A 25748-nucleotide genomic window follows, 5' to 3' on the forward strand; every position below is an offset into this window, starting at 1 on the left:
ATATACAAATCCAACAATTTCAGTTCACATAAAAATGCAGTTTGATTACACTTGGAATTATTTGAAAAGATAACTACTCACTTTTCCACCACTTAGGCCTAATTGGCTTCCACGTGGGGTGCCCTTCCAACACAGCTGCTAAAACTACCACGGTTAATGCGAAAAGAAGTTTTCCAAGGCGCATTCTTCTTTTTTATGCTATAAATTAAAATAATGAAGAAATTAAATAATATATATATATAATAAAAATTCAGTTATTAAATGAATCAATTAACCAATAAATTAACAAAAAATCAATAACAAATATGAAAAGGTCAGTTATTAAATAAATCAAGTAACTAATAAACAGACATGTAAACAAATAAAATAATGAATAAATGAGAGGTATGAAATAAGAGATTTACAGACTGCCTATAATTGTAAACTTATTAAAATTGAAAACATAGATAAAACATCATATGAATTAAAAAAAAATAATGACGAACATTGAAAATGAAAGTTAAATTGAAACAAAAACGAAAAGTTATTGTTTCTAACTATTTTTTTTTTTGTATTTGTATGAATTAAATTCATTTTAAAGCCATCCCGAGAAAGGCTGTACATAATCTTAACAGTACATTCTTTCATTTTGATAATTAGCAAATTGTATTTTAGATGAAAAATATTTGTCTAAAAACCAAATTAATGAAAGAAAAAATGCAAGTTACCTCGTCCAGAGTTGAAATTCTGGCTGTAAAATTTAACACTCAAAATTAAAATTTTGAATACCAAACTGACCGCAGACGTGACCATATATACCTGAGCTAACCCGGACATCTGTATCATCAACCCGGATGTCAGATATATTGTTTATCGAATTAATCGGGTAAGAACACCAGAGTCATGTACCAACATTTAATCTATTGGTCTGATTGGTTACCAACAATAAAAGCCCGAAGCACTGACCTTTTGGTCCTCATTTCACCTTGAAATAATTGCGTGTTAGAAATAAACAAACTGAATCAGCGGAGGGTCATTACGAATTTGATATAACCGAGATTTTTTTTTCTGATTTATATTTATTGTTGACATTGTTGTTCAAGAAATGTAATGCATTTCAAAGTAGGGATCGTCCATGGCCGAGTAGTTAAGGACGCTGACTTCAAATCACCTGCCCCTTACCGACGTGGGTTCGAGCCTCGCTCTGGGCGTTGAATTCTTCATGCGAGGAAGCCAACTAGTCTTCCTCCACCAGCAAAAGCTAGAAAGTCGCAGTATGACCTATAGGTGTGTCAATGTGACGTTTAACCCAACAAAAAAATCAAAGTATTTTTCCAGTAGAGAACCTGGAATGGTTTGTAATTCACCTAAGTTATAAAATGCTAGCATTTGTGAAGTGACGTCACGTATGTTAGACTGTGACATCATTAATAATCTGCCACTGATACAGCACAAAAGTGCAAAATATATTGTCATTCTGTAAATGATTTCGTGCTTTTTATAAAGGACAATATTTTTGTAAGCTTTAAAAATAGCCGCGAAACCATCGCTTACTAAATATCGTGAAAGCCGGTAATATGGCGCGGCCGGTAATATGGCGCAAATGACGTTGCCGTTGAAAATACGTGCAAAATACGCGGGACGTTGACGTTTTTGCAGCACCTGTTGAATAAAAACACGTTCTGTGATGTAACCATGTCGCTGCGCAAGAACAGTCGGCCATAGAAATTTTTAACAACTGTTTGTTTACACTTACTGCAACTTTAGACTCATTATCCAACACAACAGTCCTTGTATAGGTAGGTATTTAACACCCTATCGGCCGTTTCCAGCTGCAGTATAAAAATGTTCTATCCACAATCGGCCATTTTGACGCTTGTACACAGCAACTATTTACGTCATATATGTCATATTGGTATATCGCTACTATTTACACGTATAACGGCTGTTTTTGATCTGCGGTATTTATGATAAATAAAGATGATAAATAATGTGTTTTTGTCTTTTCTTTTTTTTAGATTGAAGATATGTCTAAGCGACGTACATATTCGAGTGATGCCGTTTTTGCAGCTGTAGATTTTGCAAAAGAAAACAAGAACTTTTCTGTAAGAAAAATTGCAAGGGAATTCGGAGTCCCTGAAACGACGTTGCGTAACAAAATTAATGGAAAATTTGGAGTAAAAGTATCGCTTGGAAGGCCTCCAGTAATAAATTTCCCTCTAGAACAAAAGCTTGCAGACCACTGTGCATTTATGGCACAAATGGGTTACGGTTACACAAAATGGCAAGTTTTAGATATAGCTATGGAGTTAGCAAAGGCTTTGGGAGTCTCCGATAAATTTAGAAATGACAAACCAAGTAAGCATTGGTTTAACGGATTCGTAAACAGATTCCCCCACATGATCATGAGAAAACCCCAAAAGCTAGAGAGAGTGAGAGCACTGTGTGTGTCTCCATCTACAGTAGATGCTTACTATAAAGAACTGAAATCAACTTTAGTAGAAGTTGACTTATTTGACAAACCCTCCCGAGTCTGGAATATTGATGAAACAGGTATTACATGTGATTACAATCCACCTAAAATTCTTGCGTCCAGATACACCCGAGTCAACGCAGTAACATCTGGTAAGTCACCAACTACTACTGTAATCGCCTGTGGGAATGCGATAGGTCACAGATTACCACCTTATGTAATATATAAAGGTGAACGTCTTTGCAAAGAACTTGTTTCTGATGGTCTTCCTGACACTAAATATACAACCTCAGCCACAGGTTGGTCTAACAGTGAAACATTTCTTGATTTCTTTAAGAATCATTTCTTAAAGTACGTCAATCCCCCAGCTATAGTACTGTATGATGGGCATTTGACGCACATTACCTTTGATGTCATTAAAGAGGCAAGACTCGTTGGAATTCATATATTTGTGTTACCTCCCCACAGCAGCCACATCTTACAGCCATTGGATGTTGGTGTTTTCAGTCCGTTTAAGAGGACATTTAGTGCTCTTTGTCATGAGTATGTAGACAACAATATCAATAAAGTAATAACAAGGTACCAGCTTCCTAAATTAATTGGCAAATCATACGACAAGGCACTATCTCCAGGTAATCTACAAAGTGCTTTCAGAACTGCTGGCATCTACCCTTTCAATCCTCAAGCAGTGATTGATAAACTGCCAAAGAAAACAGCAGATTTAGATGAGAACACGAAAACACTCTCGAGAAAGGAAAGACGGGAAGTAAATGAGGTGAAACAGATGTTTATCGAGAAGGAAAGAAAAATTGAACTTCAGAAATCAGAAGAGACACCTGTAAAACAAGATAAATCTAAACAAGAGAACACGTCAAGGAGGTTATTTATACCAAAGTGTGGAAAAGCTGTCACGTGTGATGATTTCTTCAGTTTAGTACAAGAGAAGAAAGAATTCGAGGACCAGAAAACAAAAGAACTTGAAGAAAAGAAGAACAAGAAACTTGAGAAAGAACGAAGAAAAGATCTGGATGAAAAGAAAAGTGCCAAAAAGTCAGTGAAAAAGCAGAAACAGAACAGCAGAAAACGATCAGCTGAAACAGACAGATGTGATCAGGCAAATGAAAGTACCAACCCTCATAAAAGAAATTGTGTAGAAGGAATAAGTCAAGAGGCTGGACCTAGTGGATTTTCAAAGGTTATAGTAGATAGTAAAATCTTGGAGGACGAGTTGGAAGACACGGAAGTATGTATAGTATGCCAGAAGTGGACCCCTCCAGCTTTTAAACTATCGAAATCAATCAGACTTCTAGACTGGGGTCAGTGTGACAAATGCAATGGCTGGGTCCATTTGCACTTCTGTTCTCCTGTGAAAAGTCTTGAAAAAGACGAAGAGTTCCTTTGTCCAAAATGCATTTAAATGGTAAAAAAACTGTACAATCTGTAAATAGTTTGGAATTAGTTTTTTATTGTAAACATTTTATGTTCGATGTCAAAGTAATTTAATGAAGGTATTGATATTTAATTGTTTAACAAATTGAAATGAAAACATTTGGATGTGAAATAGTTTAACTGTTATTATTGTGTTAACTCTGTAATTTAGGACACTATCTAGTGCATCATTTTAGACTTACAAGGTATTTTCACCCATGAGATTAATTGTGCACTATGGAGGTCCCCATAAAGACTTGAAAAACTACCCGATGTACGTATATATAGCTGAACAGCTGATTACAATACACATTACACGCGGTGACGTCTTTGTTCGCCATATTACAGGCAACATAAACATGAGAGCGTAGAGATGGGTTGTGTTGTTGCAGACGTGTTAACAAGTAAGTTTTGCGATAAATAGGCTTGCAGATCATATTGTTAGATCAAGTATGGTTTGATTTTATTATAAATATACTTTTTATCAGAATAGTATGCATTTAGGTGTTTTTAGCGTGTCAACAACCCTTAACTGCGCCATATTACCGGCCACAGGGCTATACATGTAATTCTCTAATACCACGAGGGGTGTTCTTAAAGTTATGATAGCATCTACTAGCCTCATAATTTTATTATAACTGTTTGGAATCATGTGCAAGAGGGGTTCATAGAAAAGGTACACATCTATCGGATTGCGTCGTACAGTCGAATACACAGGGCTGTTTTGCTACATTCTGCTGTGCAAATTACATAGTAAATACGTGACTTTATAAAGTCAGTACTGTAGATTAATATATCTTTAATTTCTTTTACAAACGTTCATGTATTGCAATTCGAGATAATGATTTATTCAAAATAAAAATTAGATTATTCAGATATAAGCTTTTTTTTTAAATTAAGTTTTATGACATCATCTAAAAAAATTAACTTGATAAGACGTCATTTTTAAAACGGTCCATGTTAATCAACAGTGAACTAAAATATTTACATCTTACAACAGTAACTATCCATCCTAATAAGGCAGTCAAACGAAATATAGTTTAAAGTTTAATTGAGTGATTGAAAACTTTACTATAAACTTTAAGTAAAGCGCGTGGAACATGCGAACACACGTTATGTCAGAAATCTAAGCAATATGATATTTGTGGTGTGTAACTTCGGTTAAATATAATACTTTTCTGTTCTTTTTACCTATTATTTCCAACCGGATTTACTTTTGCTTTTAACCGCCATATTTCAGCATATGCACTTCTGATACCGGAAGCAAACGATATTGTGTGGATGTGCGCTGACAGATGTTACGGGGCTGACGAATCCCACACTACACCGAAAGACCCGTGGTGACATTTCAACTTCATTATTTCACGATTTCTGCTTCCTGATTTCACGATTTCCACCTCATGAATTCACGAATTCACGATTTCTGCTTCCTGATTTCACGATTTCCACTTCATGAATTCACGATTTCAAGATTTCCACTTCATGAAATCACGATTTCACGATTTCACGAAAAAAACTTCACGATTTCTTGATTTCACGATTTCATGATTTCACGATTTCTTGATTTCACGATTTCCACTTCATGAATTCACGATTTCACGATTTCTGCTTCCTGAATTCACGATTTCTACTTCATGAATTCACGATTTCACGATTTCCACTTCATGAATTCACTATTTCCACTTCACGAATTCTCGATTTCACAATTTCCACTTCCTGAATTCACGATTTCACGATTTCCATTTCACGAATTCACTATTTCCACTTCACGAATTCTCGATTTCACAATTTCCACTTCATGAATTCACGATTTCACGATTTCCATTTCACGAATTCACGATTTCACAATGGTGAAATCGTGACTTCATGAAGTTGAAATTGTGAAATCGTGAATTCGTGAAGTGGAAATCGTGAAATCGTGAATTCATGAAGTGGAAATTGTGAAATCGAGAATTCGTGAAGTGGAAATCGTGAATTCATGAAGTGGAAATCATGAAATTGTGAATTCGTGAAGTGGAAATCGTGAATTCAGGAAGCAGAAATCGTGAAATCGTGAATTCATGAAGTGGAAATCGTGAAATCAAGAAATCGTGATTTTTTTTTTCGTGAAATCGTGAATTCGTGAAATCGTGAATTCATAAAGTGGAAATCGTGAATTCAGGAAGCAGAAATCGTGAAATCGTGAATTCATGAAGTGGAAATCGTGAAATCAAGAAATCGTGAAATCAAGAAATCGTGAAGTTTTTTCGTGAAATCGTGAATTCATGAAGTGGAAATCGTGAAATCGTGAATTCATGAAGTGGAAATCGTGAAATCAGGAAGCAGAAATCGTGAATTCGTGAATTCATGAAGTGGAAATCGTGAAATCATGAAGCAGAAATCGTGAAATAATGAAGCTGAAATGTCACCACGGGTCTTTCGTAGGTATCCCATATGTTCAATTCCTCCAAAGGCTGTCAGTGACGTTAGTTGGAGGAAAATGCAACATACAGAAGACTACAGTTCCAGAAGCTTCTCTTATTCTTTAGAGTGCCAGGTGTAAAGCATCCATACACGATACTCTTATCACAATGCCAGTAATATGGTTTGAGGAGCGGTGGCTCGAACTCACGACTCCTGTTTCCTTGTCAGACAGTGTTACCACTGTACCACTGCGTCCGCTCTGCATTATTTGTACCACGTATATGTTTATACAGAATAGAACTATATACATGTATATGATAAAAGCTTATACTATTATACAAGCTAAAAGTAGAATCCTGTTAAACTGCAATTTTGCATTGAAGGAAATACAGGCAATAAAAGGTAAGGTCGAGTATCTTTTTCTATATTGTTAGACTAGACAGTTTTGAAAATATTCATCCTCCGGTCAATTTGTCACATTGACATTCTCGCGTGTGAAAAAAAATCTACAACATAGATTTTAAGAACATTTTTCATAACTGTAGATTTTGTATTTTCAATCATATGGCTGTATAAAATATACTAAGCATGTGCTTTTTTCACTGTTTACAAAATATTAGTTGGAGTCCTTACATTTCTTGTTATTCTATGTTATTGTTTCAAATTATTTAGAGCCAGTAGCGCTGACTGTTTAACATTTAATACACGGGATATAATAGATTCCGACAGCATTTATGCTACCCGTATAACGGGTACCAGATTTTTACGCCGTCACTTCCAGTCCATCATATCAGGCCTAAGACCACAGTTATTTTTACTATATGTTCTATATAGGCACTGGACACTATAGCAATTTTGCATGCATTCCAACCCCTATAAAAATACCTGAACTCAACAGAACTAATCAAGAGAAAAAATTCCAGCCACAGTAAACATTGAGTTGGCCGGCTCTTTTTCCACCATTTTGAACCAAATCACATGCGTATGAAGAATACTCTCTAGATGGCCGCAAACAGGCAAAACAGGCCCTATCAAAAAGTCATGTTATGCATATTCTGACATTTTCATTCTGTCAAATTGTACATGTACCTACTATTTCATATCTCCTCTATTTATGCCATTTATTGCAGGTCTTTCACTCTAAAATTCACCAATATTCACCATCTAACAGAGGAACTATTTTCCGCGTAACTACTTCCGTATTGGGTCAACCAAGGGCAAATAACTGTGGTCTTGTGCCATATGTGCAGAAGAGGTAAGAACTACACAGAATATTCATAAACAGAAGCTCAGAAACAAGTCTGATAATGGGCAATAATGTTTAATAGCACCAGAAGTAAAGCCCTCGCACCAAGCAAAATTGTCATAAATCATTTTGTCGCCTTATTTCCACAATGCTGTTACTAGCTTTTTGATAGTTTTGGGAAACGACTTTAAATATTTTAGTGTAAATGACTTTACACTACTTACAGCTTTGTTGAACTAAAACTTAGCCTGTTTTTGATGGTTGGATATACGTTTTACTATTTGTTCTAATTGGGGATGTTTTCTATATCTACATAGTTCATCTAAGGTAGTTTTGAGTTCACGAGGTCATGCCTCCTTAACTTTATTTTCTTCCTTCTTTTAAACCAAACGTTTCCATGCGTGAAATAGGATAAATATTACGACCGTAAGGCTAATTAGTTGTTTTCTTTGTTTATCAATGACTAATATCTATATAACGTTAATGTTGGTCAGTGATTGGTCGAAATATAAACCTATCAGTGTTACCATTTATATATTGTATTCATTGGAGGATGTAGTCTGGCCACTGACTACATAATCTTTTTATTATTTGTTTAATCATTTCTCTTATATTTTCTGACCGATCTTTCTTGGCTCTGAATATGTCCAGTGTTTTTAGAAGAAAATGGTCATAATTATACAAATTTTGAATAGCCTCAGGAGTTATCTCCTGTGAACAAAACAAAGGGTTTGAACACAGACTAGGGAGGATGATACGAAAAATGTTCACACCAAGATTTATGAAATAGACCGAGGTGTCAGCCAATTAATATTTCCGCGGGGTGACAATTTTTCATATCAACCTCTTAGCAATGCAATGCTTATTTTATTTTATCGAAAATATATAAAGGATCTGAACATTTATTGGAAACATCAACATACTGAGATATTTGATTTATTAAAATAATCAAGAAAAGTAGACTGTTTACTCCAATGAAACTAGCTACACCAATAAAATTAGACATATCACAAGCCGTGTAGTAGCCAGGAGAGTATACTCTGAATCAAGTATTGTCTATAGTGTATAAGTATCTTAAACCGGACTTTGGATACGCTCCATACCTAAATATTACCAAGAACAAACATCATCGACATTTGCTAACAAAACTAAGAATATCGGCTCACAGTCTACGAGTAGAGTCAGCTCGATATGGCAGAAACAGGCTGGAAAGGCAAGAGAGAAAATGTCAGATGTGCAATAACGGTGACATTGAAGATGAATATCATTTTATCCTGCGTTGTGATAAGTACAAAGATATTAGAAAGGAATATATACCAAAAAAATATTCTATCAGACCAAACATGTTTAAACTGTTGGAACTGTTGAGCTCTGAAAATAACAAAGTCTTAAAAAATTTATGTAGTTTTATTGAAAAGGCGTTGAAAATGAGAACAGTTACGCTTCATGTAAGAACATAATGTCAGCATTTTAGTTCTAATTTAGTGTCAATGTCTGTTATCATACCATGAGGTAAAAGTATGATAGTTCACCTCGTTAGACTGATTTACTAGAATGGTTTATATGATTGACAAATTAGATAGATATGTTGTATTTTTTTGTTTATGTATTGCAATTTAACATTATATAAATATCATATGGCAGCGTGTGTGACATTGATATTGTCAACCCGAGGGCAGAATGTCACCCGAGGCGAAAGCCGAGTGGTGACATTCTGTTTCGAGGGTTGACAATATCAATGTCGCACCCGCTGCAATATGATATTTATTTTATTATTCCGAACAAAATTAAGCACATAAAGTTTTGAAAATGTTTTTAATTCATTTAATTCAACAGTTTCATCTTTAGCGCGGTAATCACCTGCGTACACATTGAATAGTGACTTCATTACAATATGACATTGTGTACAAGGGAGGCAATCATTTGGCTAAAAAATGAAGCAGTTATTTGCCCTTATATGACATTCAAAATATCAGCGCGGTCACATGACTTGACAGTCACTTTCGATCGGTCACGTGTCAAAAAGTTTGAAAATGTTTCTGATAGTCAAAATATCTCTTTTTTGGGCAATGGGATTTTACCACTGTAGACAAAAGTGATGTGTAATAATCTGTAATTTAAACTGTATTTGTGTGTGTAAATAATATATTTTGACCTTGTATAATACTATCAAATGTGTTTGTATAGAATAAGAGCCATTCAGGCTCATTTCTGAAATGAATAAAGTATATGTTCTGTTCTGTTCTGTTCTGAAATTGTGGCAAATTTGCTGGATTCTTTTTCCCTTTTTATTTCGTGTTAATCAGGTCCGGCTCATGTAGACATATCTTTTACAAAAGAATATCACCCAAAGGAGGATACGGAAACTAATATCATATACGCAGAAAACCAAAATAGTACAGTTATAGATAGATAGATAGATAGATAGATAGATAGATTTCAACATAAAATGTACAATTACATGGTAAGTATGATATTAATACATACAACAAACAATAAACAATGTATGAATTAATCAACATTATCATGTTGCGCATGTGATATTGAATTGCTGATAATATCACATGATTATTGAGCAGAAAACCAAAATAGCGATTTGGCGCATGAGATATGAAAACACACGGCAATATGATTATATTATTCACATTAATCAAATGGTGAATTTGCATTGAGCATTTAGGTATGCGAGGTATAATAAATACAGTTCAATTATCTTAAGTATAAATGCTACTTTAATCAGAGAGTAACTCAAAATATCATGATATATTTAGATTTTTTTCAAATGTTTTGTCACTTTATCTCTGGCAAATACGTATTCAAGTGCATGTGGCTTTGTAAGTCGTGTTATTAAATAATTTGAAATAATGATTATTACATTAAAGAATGCCAATTTCTTTGAAATTGACCGGAGGTCAAGGTAACAAACATCCCTAGGGCTTTTACATACGTTCATGCACAAAATAAGCATGTATTCTTGCATAAAAACATAACATATATAATAAATTTATTGTTTTCAAAGGTGATAACTTTACGATTCTTGCACACTATTTATTTACCATTCTGTTATTCTTGGAATTAGTCAACATGTTTTAATTAAGTATCCATAACCGGGCGCACAAATCAACAACACTTGCAAAAACATATATTCAATGTTTTAAACGACAATTTTTATTTTTCGCTATTACAAATATGATATTGATCATATTTCAGCATATCTCTTCAAAAGTCGGTAAACAGGAACACGATTTCAAAAATAATGATTTTACATGATAAGTTGATAATTATGAACTGTTATTTTGGAAGCGTAGTGATACGAACGTAGTGGTCTGCTTTCAAGATTTATATGAATTCTGCCTGCAATTAAACAAAAACATACCGACTGATGCTTCGCTAAATCACTGATATGATTCCTAAAAACAAGCAATGGCACAGGTTACACTCGATTAAATATATTCACTGTTATTGACAAAAAATGAATTAATGCTGAATTCGAAACGGTGTAAACAGAAGTAGTAGCGAGTAAGCACATTTGCAGCTCTGTAGGGAAGATGACATTGCGTTTGGGGTTATTAACTGACTTTGGATTCGAATGCATTTTCTATGCTACGAAAGGATCATATTATGGAAGGACCAAGACGTACATACCAGAAGTCCATCTGAATAAGAATAAATATGTGTACCTGGCAAAGCATTTTAAATTTAAAACTTGAATCACCTTACTAAATACACGTTTTATTTTCTCTTTAATACATAGATTCAGTGAAAAAAATAGTTTTCATGCAAGAATGAGAATTTATCAACCAACATGGGTAAATATTATTTGCTATTGACCGAAATACAGGTTTTTCAGTATAGCAAAGGTAAATGTGATTACACGTGGCTATCTGATAGTTAAAGGGGCCTTCAGATTAATGCCAAAAGTTATTGTGTCAAAGTCAGTTTTTCCAGATTGTAATTATAAGAAAAAAATAAATGTGGCAAAATCTTTTTATCAGACACATGCCAGTAGTAAATAAATTCTGTAGAAAAGCGCTCTGGGGCATCCTAGGCATAGTAGTTAAGTAGCTGACTTCGAATCACTTGCCTCCTACTGATATGGGTTCGATACCTCGTTTGGGGTTCAGAAATGTGAGGCAGTTATACAGTTTGCTTACGACAGGTCGGTGGCTCTACCCAGGTGCCCGCTCATACCTGAAACAATGCTGGGAGGAGCACATTTGGTTAGAAAGATGAAAAAGTCGCAATGAAAATAAATTTAGCAGGACGTTGTATTGATCAATTTATGAAATGAAGCACTGCTTTTCTGTAGTTAAGTATTAAGTAAATTATAAAATATTGTAAAGCGCATAAGTCACTATGATGGTCTTTTTGGAAGCAAATGGGTATGTAACTTTGTATGCTGTGACGTTCACCATTGACTAAATGACATCAAGAAAGAAAGTATTATCTGCTTACTACAGACATTCATCTTATGAAACATTGACAGTCAAAGCTTTCATTAACTATTGAGCGGAAACCAGTTTTAGTCTTAGTGACCTTGACCTACAGATATTCAAAATAAAGGAGATAGTCTACTAACCACTGGAAAACAAACTGTGAAGTTTGACGACTGCAGGCTAAAACGTTTTTTCAGCGGCTGAGCGGAAACCGTTTTCAGTTTTAAGGTCACTTTTGCCTCCATCTTTAACCTAGCGATCCCCAAAAATAGGGGTAATCTACTGACCACAAACGGCTATTGTGTGAGTATTCTCTAGTTATCGGTCGGAAAGCACATGGTCTACCGACCGATAGAAGAACGGACAGATCAACCGACCGACAGTGAGAATATACCTCTTCTCTTTGGCTTGAAAGATAAGCATACTAAAGCAATAAATATGTACCTAGTAAAAATAACGTCGAGAGGAATATTGATATTTTCTATTACATAATTATTCTATCTTTTTTAACATAAATGTGTCTTTTTGTGTACTTTGCTAATAGCATACAAAGAACTCCAGCCAATCTATAGAGATAATATATATAATCAGAATTTAAAAAATGAGAACGACATTTTGGTACATGTTTTAGCATAATATTTCATTTTGGCGATTTGCGCAACTACTAACATCAAAATGAAAATATTTGAATTGCCTCCAATAAGGTTTGAACTCACGACCCCTGGTTTACGAGACCAGTGCTCTACCACTGAGCTATAGAGGCGGTTAGTATATTGATCGTCAACTATGCTAAAGATTTATGCTCATTGAAACACAACAGAGTACAGTTATCCTGTGATGGGTCTTTAACCTTTTATTTTGTACAATGTATTTGAATTCATAAATCTGGAATATTCATGACATTCAACAAACAATCAACACTTTCCATTTTGTCCACAATTTTAAGGTGATATTAAACCTGTATAAACATGCTTAACGTCCCACCGACACAATTATAGGTCATATGGCAACTTTCGAGCTTTGATGATGGAGGAAATCCAAGGTGCATCGTGTCTCTCCGTGTATTATTTCATCACGGGCGGGCACCTGGGCAGGACCACCGACCTTCCATAACCCAGCGTATAACATGTAGTCAATAATGATCTAGAATTCAGGATTTGTCCATATAATAAACAATGTGGTGATCTGCAATTTTGAAAAAAAATGTCATTAAAATCTAAACTGCGGAAATGGTTCATTTGGTGAAAATGTCGTCAAAATCGGGATTTTCCTATAGACGTCTATTATGACAATTTTTGGTGAGACTCAGTCCAATTTTTTTAATCAGTTAGCAAAAAGTCAAACACACGACCAAATCGCTTTTATTTGCTCAAAATTCTAAGAATAATCCTGAAGTTCTGAACAATCAAGATATAATAAAATTCTACATGGCGAGTGCCAGTTATATAGTTTATTGTTTACATTTCTTTGACTTATAACAATCCAATACACGTGAGCAATAGAAATTGCATATACAAAACCCATATCTACCATTTTTATTTTAAAAAATACACTTTTTGAAACGAGAAAGTATCTCACGGCCACGACTAAATGATCGCCTGGCCACAGGTTATTAAAAAGCTATTATTCGCCTTGAAATAAAACTTAACATGTTCTTATATGAATATTTAATTTAAAGAAAGATTCAATATGAAGACAAATGTCAGACTTTCACTAAAAGCTTAATTTCCAGCTGCAGAAGATTTCAATGTTTCTCATGTCATACTAGATACTAATACCGTTGTGTCACGTCATAAAAAATAATACCCGTCGTACTTAGTCTCGTCTGCTAAACATCACATAGACGCTAATATGACACTTAATGCGGAATACAGGACATAAACAGACACATGTACCATTTAGGGTTGGAGAGACGATCTCTACGAGCTAACAGGTACATCTGCGTTTATGATAAGGGAGATAACAAGAGCTGTCACAGGAGACAGCGCGCTCGACTATTTCGATGCTGGATAGTGAAACTGGGCACATCTGAGGAAACTAGAGCTGTCACTAAAGTGTTTAATGACTCCAATTGTGGATGAAGATATTGCACAATAGCCTGAGTCTATGTCAAAAATATCAACTTAAAGTAATAAGAGAGGTAAAGATAAAATGTATCAAAACACTATATAAATATATCCTAAGCAAAAAGGGGCATAATTCATTAAATATTGGTGCCAGAGTTATGCAGCTTGATGTCGAACAACTATTTTAAGTCTGAATCAAATCCATTCAGTAATAACAGAGACAGAGTGAAAGTGCATCAAAATTGAACCTAAAATTCTAAGTAAAAAGGGGGAATAATTAATGAACAAGAGCTGTCTCCGTAGGATGACACATGCCCCCGATGGCACTTTGAATGAATAGTTATGGCCGATGTTAAGAGTTTAGGACCTTTGACCTACGGAGCTGGGTCTTGCGCGCGACACATCGTCTTACTGTGTCACACATTCATGCATAGTTATTTTAAAATCCATGCATGAATGACAAAGATATGGACCGGACATGCCCATCAATGCACTATCATGAAAAATGATCTTTAACGTCTAAGTGTGACCTTGACCTTTGAGCTACAACCCTGGGTCTTGCGTGTGACACGTCGTCTTACTGTGGTACACATTTATGCCAAGTTATTTGAAAATCCATCCATCGATGACAAAGATATGGACCGGATACGCCCATCAATGCACTATCCTTTAACGTCTAAGTGTGACCTTGACCTTTGAGCTACGGACCTGGGTCTTGTGCACTGCACGTCGTCTTACTGTGGTACACATTCATGCCAAGTTATTTGAAAATCCATCCATCGATGACAAAGATATGGACCGGACACGCCCATCAATGCACTATCCTTTAACGTCTAAGTGTGACCTTGACCTTTGAGCTACGGACCTGGGTCTTGCGCACTGCACGTCATCTTACTGTGGTACAAATTCATACCAAGTTATTTGAAAATCCATCCATTGATGACAAAGATATGGACCGGACACGCCCATCAATGCACTATCCTTTAACGTCTAAGTGTGACCTTGACCTTTGAGCTACGGACCTGGGTCTTGCGCACTGCACGTCGTCTTACTGTGGTACACATTCATGCCAAGTTATTTGAAAATCCATCCATCGATGACAAAGATATGGACCGGACATGAAAATTGCGGAGGGACCGACAGACTGACAGACTGACAGACCGACAGACGGTTCAAAAACTATATGCCTCCCTTTAGGGACATAAAAATTGGTGACAGAGTTATGCACCTTGCGTCATATGGTGTGGGTGATGATGCTGAACAACTATTTTAAGTTTGAATCAAATCCATTCAGTAATAACAGAGAAAGAGTGAAAGTGCATCAAAACTTTAACCTAAAATTCTAAGTAAAAAGGGGAAATAATTCATGAAAAATTGGTCCCAGAGTTATGCACTTTGTGTCATATGATAAGGGTAATGATGTTGAACAATTGTTTAAGTTTGAATCAGATCCATTCAGTAATAACAGAGATAGAGTGAAAGTGCATAAAACTTTAACCTGAAATTCTAAGTAAAAAGGGGAATAATTTATGAAAAATTGTACCAGAGTTATGCATCTTGTGTCATATGATGTGGGTGATGATGCTGAACAACTATTTCAAGTTTGAATCAAATCCATTCAGTAATAACAGAGGTAGAGTGAAAGTGCACCAAAACTTTAACCTGAAATTCTAAGTAAAAAGGGGGAATAATTCATGAAAAAATGGTGCCAGAGTTATGCACCTTGTGTCATATGATGTGGGTGATGATGTTGAACAACTATTTTAAGTTTGAATCAAATCCATTCAGTAATAACAGAGATAGAGTGAAAGTGCATCAAAACTTTAACCTGAAAATCTAAGTGAAAAGGGGGGATAATTCATGAAATATTGGTGCCAGAGTTATGGACCTTATGTCAGATGATGTGGATAATGATGAGGAATAAGTATATCAAGTTTGAATCAAATGCATCAAGTAATTACAGAGATAAGTTGAAAAAAGAGAAAGTGCACCAAAACTTTAACCAAGGTGGGGACGCGGAAAGACGCCGACGCCGACGCCGACGCCGACGCCGGGGCGAGTAGGATAGCTCTCCTTATACTTCGTATAGTCGAGCTAAAAACGATTACAAAAAAAATAATGGAGCAAAAATGCTTAAATATTATACGTAAACAGTATTCGCTCTGATATAGATGTATGAATATCACTTTACAATTTCATAATTAATACATAAAGGGGCCTCTATGGCCGAGTGGTTAAGGTCGTTGACTTCAAATCACTTGCCCCTCACCGATGTGGGTTCGAGCCTCACTCGGGATGTTGAATTCTTCATGTGAGGTAGCCATCCAGCTGGCTTACGGAAGGTCAGTGGTTCTACTCAGGTGCCTGCTCGTGATGAAATAATGCACAGAATGGCACCTGGGGTCTTCTTCAACCATCAAAGCTGGAAAGTCGCCATATGACCTATAATTGTGACGGTGTCACGTTAACCCTCACCCCCCCCCCCCCCCCCCACCCCACCCCCGCAAAAATAAATAAATAAATAAAATAAATAAATAAAATAAAACATAAAATTAACGATGATTTAGTCGAGACTGTAACATAAGTTTTAATGATAAGAATAATCTTATACAAAGTACGTGAATTTTTTTATTTTGCCTTTATATAAAAGATGCCTCCAGTGAGGTTTGAACTCACGACCCCTGGTTTACGAGACCAGTGCTCTACCACTGAGCTATAGAGGCTGTCTTCTCACCATTTTGTTCATCTTCTTATGTTTTTAAGCCCGCATAAGTCACACTGAAAAATAAAATAGTTTACTGATAAAGCAGCTGTGCATGACAATAAATCTTTAACAAACCGTTACATTTACAGAAAATAGACTCATATGAAATTTCATTTGCACCATATATAAATGACATGGACACTTTGCTGCGTTGGTATTAAATTGCATTTTGAGCAGATGCATTACGATTATTTTGAACATAAACATCAACAAACTGATTCTGCTTTTAAATTTGCTGTATTTTTTTCCAGATATTATGATGACAGACACATTAATAGGTTAATCCAAGCGATTTTCTTTGAAACTTTTGAACATAAACTTGAATATAGAGGATGTTTGTTTGTTTTAGTGTAAGATCGAAATATATTTCACCGAGTGAACACTATAATGCAATATTTTCACGAGTGACGCTCTGGTGTTCACGAGTGAAATATATATCGATCTTACACTGAAGCAAACAAATATCCAGTTTGTCCGCGCAACGTCACGTGCATCTCATCCTGACGTCATAATGCCGTGACGTAAGGATATCTTTGTAGAGAAACTGTAAATAGTTCTATTACGTTTTCTGATTTCTGTTACACTTTGTTATGATAGAATGTATATATTTATGATCCTGTTAGTATTCCTATACATCTATATCTTTACTAAAGTATATTTTGCATGGAATTTTCTATTATTTAAAATTCATATTCTTTCGCATTCAAGTGTAGTTCCGTACCAGTGAAAAAAAAAGATATTTTCACTGTTTGAAACAGTGAAAATATCAATTTTATTTCGCTGATAAATATCAGTATTTCGCTGAAGAGCATAAAATAAAAACAATTTATAAATGTGAACAAAATCAAATATTCTGCTTTTAAATTTGCTGTATTTTTTCAGATAGGCCTACTATGATGACAGACAAGTTAGTAGATTGATTAAAGCGATTTTCTTTGAAACTGTTTAACAATAAACTGTTTATAAATGTGAACACCATCAAAGATTCTGCTTTCAAATGTGCTGTATTTTGTCAGATATTTGGATGACAGACAAGTTAGTAGTCTAAGATTGATTAAAGAGATTTTCTTTGAACCTTTTGGGCCATTCGGAGAAAACAGGTAGAGCAAATGATGAAACCTAGTACACGTGTAGTATAATATACACTGTTCAAGTACTTTTGAATTAAAAATTTTGTATAACGATAATAACATATTTCTACCAAAAACTTCGTTAGACCCTTTTCGAACAAATTCTAATTTGCTGACGGAGAAACTGTAATTTTGATACTTTAATGTTGTACGAATAATTCATAATAACCTTTTTACTTCTAATGCTGCTTGTTTTGCAGCAAAAGCAAGAAAACGAATGAGGTTATCCCAGCTGGGAGTCAAAACAAACAGATCTGCATCGATATGTCACGCTCCAAAGCAAATCAACATTAACTTTCACATTTGTCTGATGAATAAAAAGTAAAATAATACACAGATGCCACTTTGTCCCTGATACTATCGTTAGATTTATGGCGTCGCGTTGGTTTATGAGACATCCACTCTATGTGTTGCAATTTTCATCAGCTCATTACAGAAATAATAATGATAACATACTGTACTAATCCTCTTGTGGAAATGAAACAGACATAAACAACGTCAATGACTGACAATTGTTTTCCTAGTGGAAATATTTCGAAGATATTCATTTATAAGATTTAATTAAAGTCTATCAACGAAAATACATTATTCTTTGTTATTAACTAAATGATATAAAAGCACGATTATTTCGTAGATTTTTTATATCTGATAACAATGTGTATTGAGAAATATCCATGACTACAGCTCGTTTAATTGGGTCTACCGTGTTGTTGTACTTATAAAATAGACTGGCCCGGTTTATAGGCAGGTCTGGGCTACGATATGTATTGTATTTTGCCATTGAAATATTTCTATAAAATGCTTCTTTCCCTTCCAATTGGACCCGTCCATGTTTACAAACACGTTTGTTTATTTTATGGACTGTAACAGTCGAAATAAAGGACATGTATAATTAAATATCTTATAAAGTTTCTTTAACTCTAATGAAGTCGAGTATTCGTGTCAGGTTAGCAATCCTACATATGTAAATCAAATTTGTATATTATTTTTAAAATAATATTTTGTTGTACTAGTGTACTATACACAGGTCGAAGTAACAAGAGGAATACTTGGACGAGTCTCGTTTTTTTTTTTTTTTTTTTTTGTTGTTTTTTTTTTTGTAACAGTTGTGACGGCTATCAGTTCGGCAGCTTGCAAACATTGTAATAGAAGAAATAGAATTATAACAATTTGCCTACACATTTATGGTACATGCACTGCTGTCTTTGAAAAACTCTGATTTTTTTAACAATAACGTTAAGTATAGGTGTGACTTGACTTGACCTGACTCTTGATGTTTTGGTAAAGAAACTGGTTTTCAAAAAGAGCATTCAATGACCGCATGAATAACAAACATTATTTTAATTTAAACAAATACATGTATAAACCAAACAGATTTTGAAAAAAAAAACAACATCACACAATACGATACAAACAAATGAAACAGAAACATGTTATTACACACGCCTCTTTTGAAAGGTTGGTTCCAAGGAAAAAAGCATTTTTGTCTTGGCCAAAAAGGTCTCACGTATGAACCAAATTAAGCTCTCAAATAGAAACTGCACTCAAGCACCCTATACTTCCTCATGAATAAGAGCATACAAAGCAAAAACATCTAAGGCGTAACAAAACATTCCATTGAAACCAGTGATTGGAAATCTTAATGCCAGTTACTTCTCTCAGTAATAACGTATTACTAAAACAGCCATCTGTTAAAAGGAAAATGACAGGCCAGATCATTACGTTGGTGCAGTATTAAGTTTCTTTGGTTTGCTCAAAGGAAATTATCCTCAATTTTGCAACCAATTATTCCAGTTTATCATTTTGTCTGGTATAGAATAATAGGATATCTAGACTTGATTACACAATGTATTTAGGAAATTCGTGATCAATTTCTAATGCAAACGCAAAAATGCAGGGGAAATGGAGACGTTTCTCTTGAAAAATGGTTTGTGTCATCTTGCACGTGATCTGTTTAATAAAACTATACTGAACAAAACAGCTACCCCTCCATTTACTATTTTGCCAACATTTTTAAAAATACTAAACTCACCTCTTTGAAATTAAATGTACATTCAGATAATGTTCGGCCTACGGTCTCGGTCACAAACAATCCCGCGGGCTTTTGCAGACGTAAATACACAAAAAACGTGTATTATCCCTACATTATATAACGTAATGCATAATGTAACGTAATGTTCTTTCAGAATGTAAATAGTCAAATGATTGCGATATATCAAAGGTTATAATGACTTCTCAATGACACTGCCATCTTTCAGAATGATTGAGAGTCAAAATTACTTTTGAGGAAGCTATTTACATCTAAACTCATTTGTATTTTAACTTGTATGTTTTATATGCTGGGGGTTTCGTTTTAGGAGGCTACGTTTATGGTGCGTGGCATTCCCTGTTTGATATTTTTCTTTGTTTTTTTTTATAATCAACACGATTGTCTCTCTACAACTCAACAAATTACATTCATTGTATATTTATTCCATTTATATTTAGCTGAAATAAGTTTTGGATATCATGAAAATTGAAATCAGGAAACTGTAATGATGAAAGTCGAAATCACAATAGTTTTAACACGAAACTACCATTGTAAAAGTAAACAAAAATATCAAAATTAGAATGACGAAAATGCAATATACCAGGCACGTGTCCAGGTGGGGGGCCAGGGGGCACGGGCCCCCCAAGCTGGCTGGCTAGTTACGATTTTTATTACTATGGGCCGCTCAATTAACAAATTTATACACCAGCGCAACTGGCTTGATTTGACAGCAATACACAGGCTAAAGAGCCACAAAACCGTGTCCGGTAGTGGAAATTAGCCCCAGGCATGTCACAGGTAAAAGTTTATCTGTGCATGCTTCATTGATCGCTTGATGGTATTGATTGGGTAGTGGAGAAACTATTATATTTTTTACTCTTTGGAAGTGTTATAAAATGATCAGAACATTGTTGGTTTTGTTAAGTAAATCTTAAAATGAATCTGAAAATTGAAACATTATGATGGTTGTATTTTGTTTTTACATTAAGGCACATTCCCCAAATTTATTAAATTGATAGATATTTATCCTGTCTTTTTATTTTACAACAATTATGAATTTGAAACTACTGTATCAGTTTTACTCTTTTGGGTCCAATAACCTTACTAAAAAACTCTCATAGTTTTAAAAGTAGTTTCTCAGTAAATCTTACAAAACGCATCTAAAACTCGTTACTTATGAGGGCTTTCATACATAAAAATATCATTTAATATGTGCTGTGATGTTATAGTTTGTACAGTCAAAGAAGTATAAATTACACATCTATTTATTTTTATAGATCTCTGGTACAGTTAAGAGTTCATTGTCATTTCAAATCTATGATGTAAATAGTAATTGTCATAATACTTCGTTTGTTTTGTTGGGAATCTAAAAACATTTGGCCATTTTGCAAATAGGATACCCTTTATAATTAGACTAGCCACTAGACTGATCATTAAGATATTTCTATGATTTTTTTTCTTTTTTATGTTCATAGAGACAAAAGCCAGTCTATTCTAGAGATTTTCTAAGAGGACTGATGTTAAAATTGTAATATTGGACATAGTATATAGACTGGCTCAGTTCACTACATGAAATCATAAAAACGTGAAGAAAAAAATTATCATAGTCTAGGAGCTAGTCTACTTAATAATCATCTTAAAACTTCAACATTTTTTTCAACTGGGTATCATACAGAAAAATAATTCCATACACTGTGACTGTACAATCATCCATACATTGAAAAGGCTTGATGAAATGATTAAAAAGTAGACTTTTCCTTAAATATATGATACATTCATGCATCCTTAAAGATGTTTCAGGTAGCAGGAAAATGCATCTATTCATGTGCCATATAAAAAAAATTTCGCAATCGGGAGGAGAAACCCCTCCCGAACCCACCCCAGGTTGGGCCCCCCAGCAAACAAATCCTGCACACGGGCCTGTATACTTTCGAACTCTTTTCACTTTAGTTTTTATCTCCATTATTCGTAGTTTTGAATTTCATTTGGATGGGTAATGGCATTCTTTGAATATTGTTTTACTGTCGGATTTTTTTCCGGGTTTTCTTACATTTAAAATCTCTGAAATTTTATTTTACGAGCATCCTCTTTAGAAACGCTTCGCCATACAGTCACCCATTGTTGTGTTATTTTTTGAGATTGCATTACACATACGCAACAGGAAGTCGAAACTACAATAATGGAAGTTTGGAGACAGTAAACAGTTTCTAGCCCTATATTCGAATTGGCCATGGTTAAATTATCAATGATAAATAGCGAGTACCTGTTGAGAAATGGCGGTGAATGCGAAACTATGTTTGTTTTGCAGCTAGCAGGGCCGTCGCCGGCTTCGAAAAAGCGGTCCGGCCATGGGATATCGAAGGCGTGCTGCGAGTGCCGAAGGCAAGAGAGGGGGCAGAGCAAGAGAGAGGGGGTAACCCCCTCTTGTAAGGGGGGTTTGGGGTCTCCCCACGAGAAAATTTTAAGATTTGGGATGCCCGTAAGTGCGTTTTCCTTGCATCTTGAAAGCATTTTCCATCAAGATTTTCAGTCAATTTTATAACAGTTTTCAAGGATAACTATCCGACATTTGCCCAATGAATGTTGATGTATTTCACTTCTGAGTGTCAGCCAATACAAAAGAAAACAACTATTTCGACCCCTCTGTGAGTCTCATCAGGCGGTAGCCTTTATAATGAAGGCTTTATCAAGATTCGAACTCGACAACTTGCCGTCTGTGTGAGCAACCATAAACACATTACAATAAGCGAGGTCATTAGTTTCATCGTAATGCAGCCACAATCTATTGGCGAACCACGATGGCTGAAAACTTTTATTCACTGGATTTTTCTGACCAAAGGTGCGTTTCGGAAATTTAAATGTATTATATAGGTTGATTTGGAATTTCATGTATGTCTATTTTGCAGCAATACGTTAAGCAACAAGTTAAGCATACGGTTTCAGAATTTAGAGTAGACAGAAACGAAGTTTATATTATTTTAAAGTTGAGATGTACGTCAGCATTTTAATGGATTTAAAGCAATTATTTAAGACTATTCAAAATAATTAGAAGAAATTAGCTTTCAGTTAGTTTTCTTTATTATACCACGAAAACACAATTGTTTCCAAATTTTTTTAAACATACGACAATTTTTTTCCATCAAAGCAATTATTATAAATTATAAAAAAAATCGCCCTTTAGATCATACCGGATTAAAGATATATCAGATAAGCGTTTAATTATGATTAATCCAATCAAGCAGGGTCGATACGTTTGACACGAAGTGCCGAAGTTTTCACACCCTGCGGGCAAACATGACAGATACCGCTCGTTGCGGACAATTAGCAAGGCAATATTTCGGCACTTTTAATCTAAGCAAAAGCTGAAAAAAAACTGGTACGGCCGATATCATGCTCAGCCAAAAAAGTGGTCCGGCCATGACCGGACCGGCCGGACCGCCCGCGACGGCCTTGGCTAGTAAGGAGAATCTAAGTAGTTCAAAAACGGTTCGGATGGCACATACTTCTGTATACATTTTCAGATTTTGGTGTGTCCTGGAATTCTAGAAAAGAAAACTAAATGTTTCTATCATTTGCAGGTAAATTTCTATAAAGTTTTAAAGTTTGGCAAATTTGTACGTTTTTGTCACCAGATTTCGCAGCCATTTTCCACGGAGGTCCAGGCTAAGTTGTACCTAAGACGACAGATAAAAAGCTGTTTGACCGTGTTTTGAAGAAAGCCAGCCATTACGAATCCAAAAATGTATGTTGTCTTTTTTCAGGTATGCTTGTTTACATTTACAGATTGGTTTGATTCTTCAGGGCGTAACGGCTTGTTTCGGGAGCTCAGAAAAAACTGTTTATTGTCACCTAGACGCTACAACGGTGAAATACAAAACCACAGTGACAAGGTACTACATGATGTTTGTTCCACCTTTACATTTATTTAATGTATAAACGCTAACACAACAACACTTTCGGGCGCTTTACACATTCTAGACTTTGTAAAACCAAGTTAGATCTTTTAGATATCTTATAAGTGGTTTTCTTATTTAGAATATGTAAGATCTTTTAAAATGATCCCGATTCAAATTTGGCGTGATATGAACAATAAGGTTCGATGACAAGAAATCAGTACTGGCTTGATTTCCACCGTGATCTCTACATCACAAGTGTACATTGTATTCTTGCATTAAAATTTCATTGATGAAGAGTATTCCAATAAAGACATAGCTTGCGTTACAGGTACAAAAATGTCTTTCATATTCAGCTTATCAATCTTTTGTATTAATTATGCTTGTAAATGCCACTTTGTTATTGGCAAATACTACATAACAAGCTATGTAATTCTGTCAACAGCCTGGTGCTTCACTGGTTGTGTTGCCTTGGTTGTGTTGCTATGGTTGCTTTGGTTGTGTATGATCTACCGATTGCTTCCAGAGTTTCTCCTGTTACTGTTATACAATTGCTGTCAATGAATATTATAAGAAGGATATAGAAATGATTCAAACATCTATTTCAAAACTGTCTTTTATATGTCTTTATTTACATCACCTAAGTGTACCAAACAAAGAAATGCGAAAGAAAGGAAAAAAAAACGACTGTAAATAGAAGGAATAAATTTTGTAGTTACGGTCTGACCCTAACATATATTATGTTGTTTAGGCCTTCGTCTTCCTTTAAACCAGTTAATGTAATTTATATCCAGATGGTATTTACATATTGACAATCTGTTGTTGAAAGCTGGTTTCATATAGACGCTATAGGATTCATCTTACGTTGCTCTCACTTGCCATTGTTTTTCAGGAACTTTCCCAAGTTCAATAATACGGGTGTATAGGAATATTCCATGTCAAAATCTTATCTAAATTTCAAAATTTTGGTTCAAAATTCGATCATTGCTGTACACAGAGAACAGATATCTCACTGTGGCATTCGGCGCAAAAATCACTTACATAAATTATAAGACAGAAAATATTCTTACAAAAAAAAAACACCGTTAATATACATACTTTATTGCTATTGAATTATTTTGATTCCTTTGCAGGCTACAATCATGTTAAACTAAGTGCAGACTTTGACTTTATACGTGCAAGTCATAAATGGACCGCCTGGAAAGATGGTCTACATCTGTCAGGTGTCGGACCGTCAGCTTGCGGAATGCCAGCGTTATTATCTAGATACCCATCGATGCACACAGGAACGGCTAGTGTTCTCTTTTACAACAAAAGAGCTGAATATTTGTCATAATCCCTTATTTTTATCTGTTTGGCATACTCAAAACAGACAGCCTTTATGACATTCAGTGTTATAAATATGACGTCTTCTATATTTGCCATAATACCTTATTTTTATCTGTTTGGCATAAAACACGACAAAACTCAAAACAGACAGCCTATATGACATTTAGTATTATAAAAAATATGACGTCTTCTATACTAGCACAGTCATTAAACTGGATACGACATACCAAGAACTATTTCCTGGCGTAAGTGTTCCTGCTCAAATTGAAGTTTCACAGTTATGAATGTCAGGGGAGAAACTTTAAAGTATTTTTGCGATATTGTTTTATATATCTTGTTAGTTTTGCGTTAAAATTAGACATAAAATCTTCTTTTTAATTCTGCGTATTAGTTCTATAGCCTTCATCAAAGTAAATTAGATATACATTTAATTATTTCTTGACGGAAGAGAGGCCTGCTAAAACTTAAGTGTCAAAAGTATTGAGTGTCAGCGGAGCTATTTTACAGTATTTTATGCTATGTTTCTAGACATTTTGTCATGCAAGGAAGTTATTAGACATAAAAAAACGTTT

At 34.9% G+C, this 25748-nt stretch overlaps 1 protein-coding gene and 2 non-coding genes across 3 annotated transcripts; 1 reads left to right on the forward strand and 2 right to left on the reverse strand.

Moving 5' to 3' along the window:
• The first annotated feature begins 1556 nt into the window (after nt 1-1556).
• On the forward strand, nt 1557-25183 carry LOC123555205 (uncharacterized). Its single transcript, XM_053520903.1, has 4 exons — nt 1557-1568; nt 1998-3695; nt 23716-23818; nt 24981-25183. The coding sequence occupies exons 1-4, from the start codon at nt 1557-1559 to the stop codon at nt 25181-25183; spliced, it is 2016 nt and encodes a 671-aa protein (XP_053376878.1).
• Nucleotides 12657-12728, reverse strand: Trnat-cgu (transfer RNA threonine (anticodon CGU)). The gene has a single exon. It is a non-coding gene; the product is annotated as a tRNA-Thr (tRNA).
• Trnat-cgu (transfer RNA threonine (anticodon CGU)) lies at nt 16683-16754 on the reverse strand. Its single transcript has one exon. It is a non-coding gene; the product is annotated as a tRNA-Thr (tRNA).
• Nucleotides 25184-25748: the final 565 nt, after the last annotated feature.

The sequence above is a fragment of the Mercenaria mercenaria genome, chromosome 13 (genome assembly GCF_021730395.1).
Source record: "Mercenaria mercenaria strain notata chromosome 13, MADL_Memer_1, whole genome shotgun sequence".
Taxonomy (NCBI): domain Eukaryota; kingdom Metazoa; phylum Mollusca; class Bivalvia; order Venerida; family Veneridae; genus Mercenaria; species Mercenaria mercenaria.

Bases quoted from the DNA above. Each gene is read 5' to 3' on its own strand.
- LOC123555205 (XM_053520903.1), top strand. The intron at 3,696-23,715 runs GTATGTATAGTA...GTCTTTTTTCAG, and splicing joins ACGAGTTGGAAGACACGGAA to GTATGCTTGTTTACATTTAC. The intron at 23,819-24,980 runs GTGAAATACAAA...ATTCCTTTGCAG, and splicing joins GTCACCTAGACGCTACAACG to GCTACAATCATGTTAAACTA.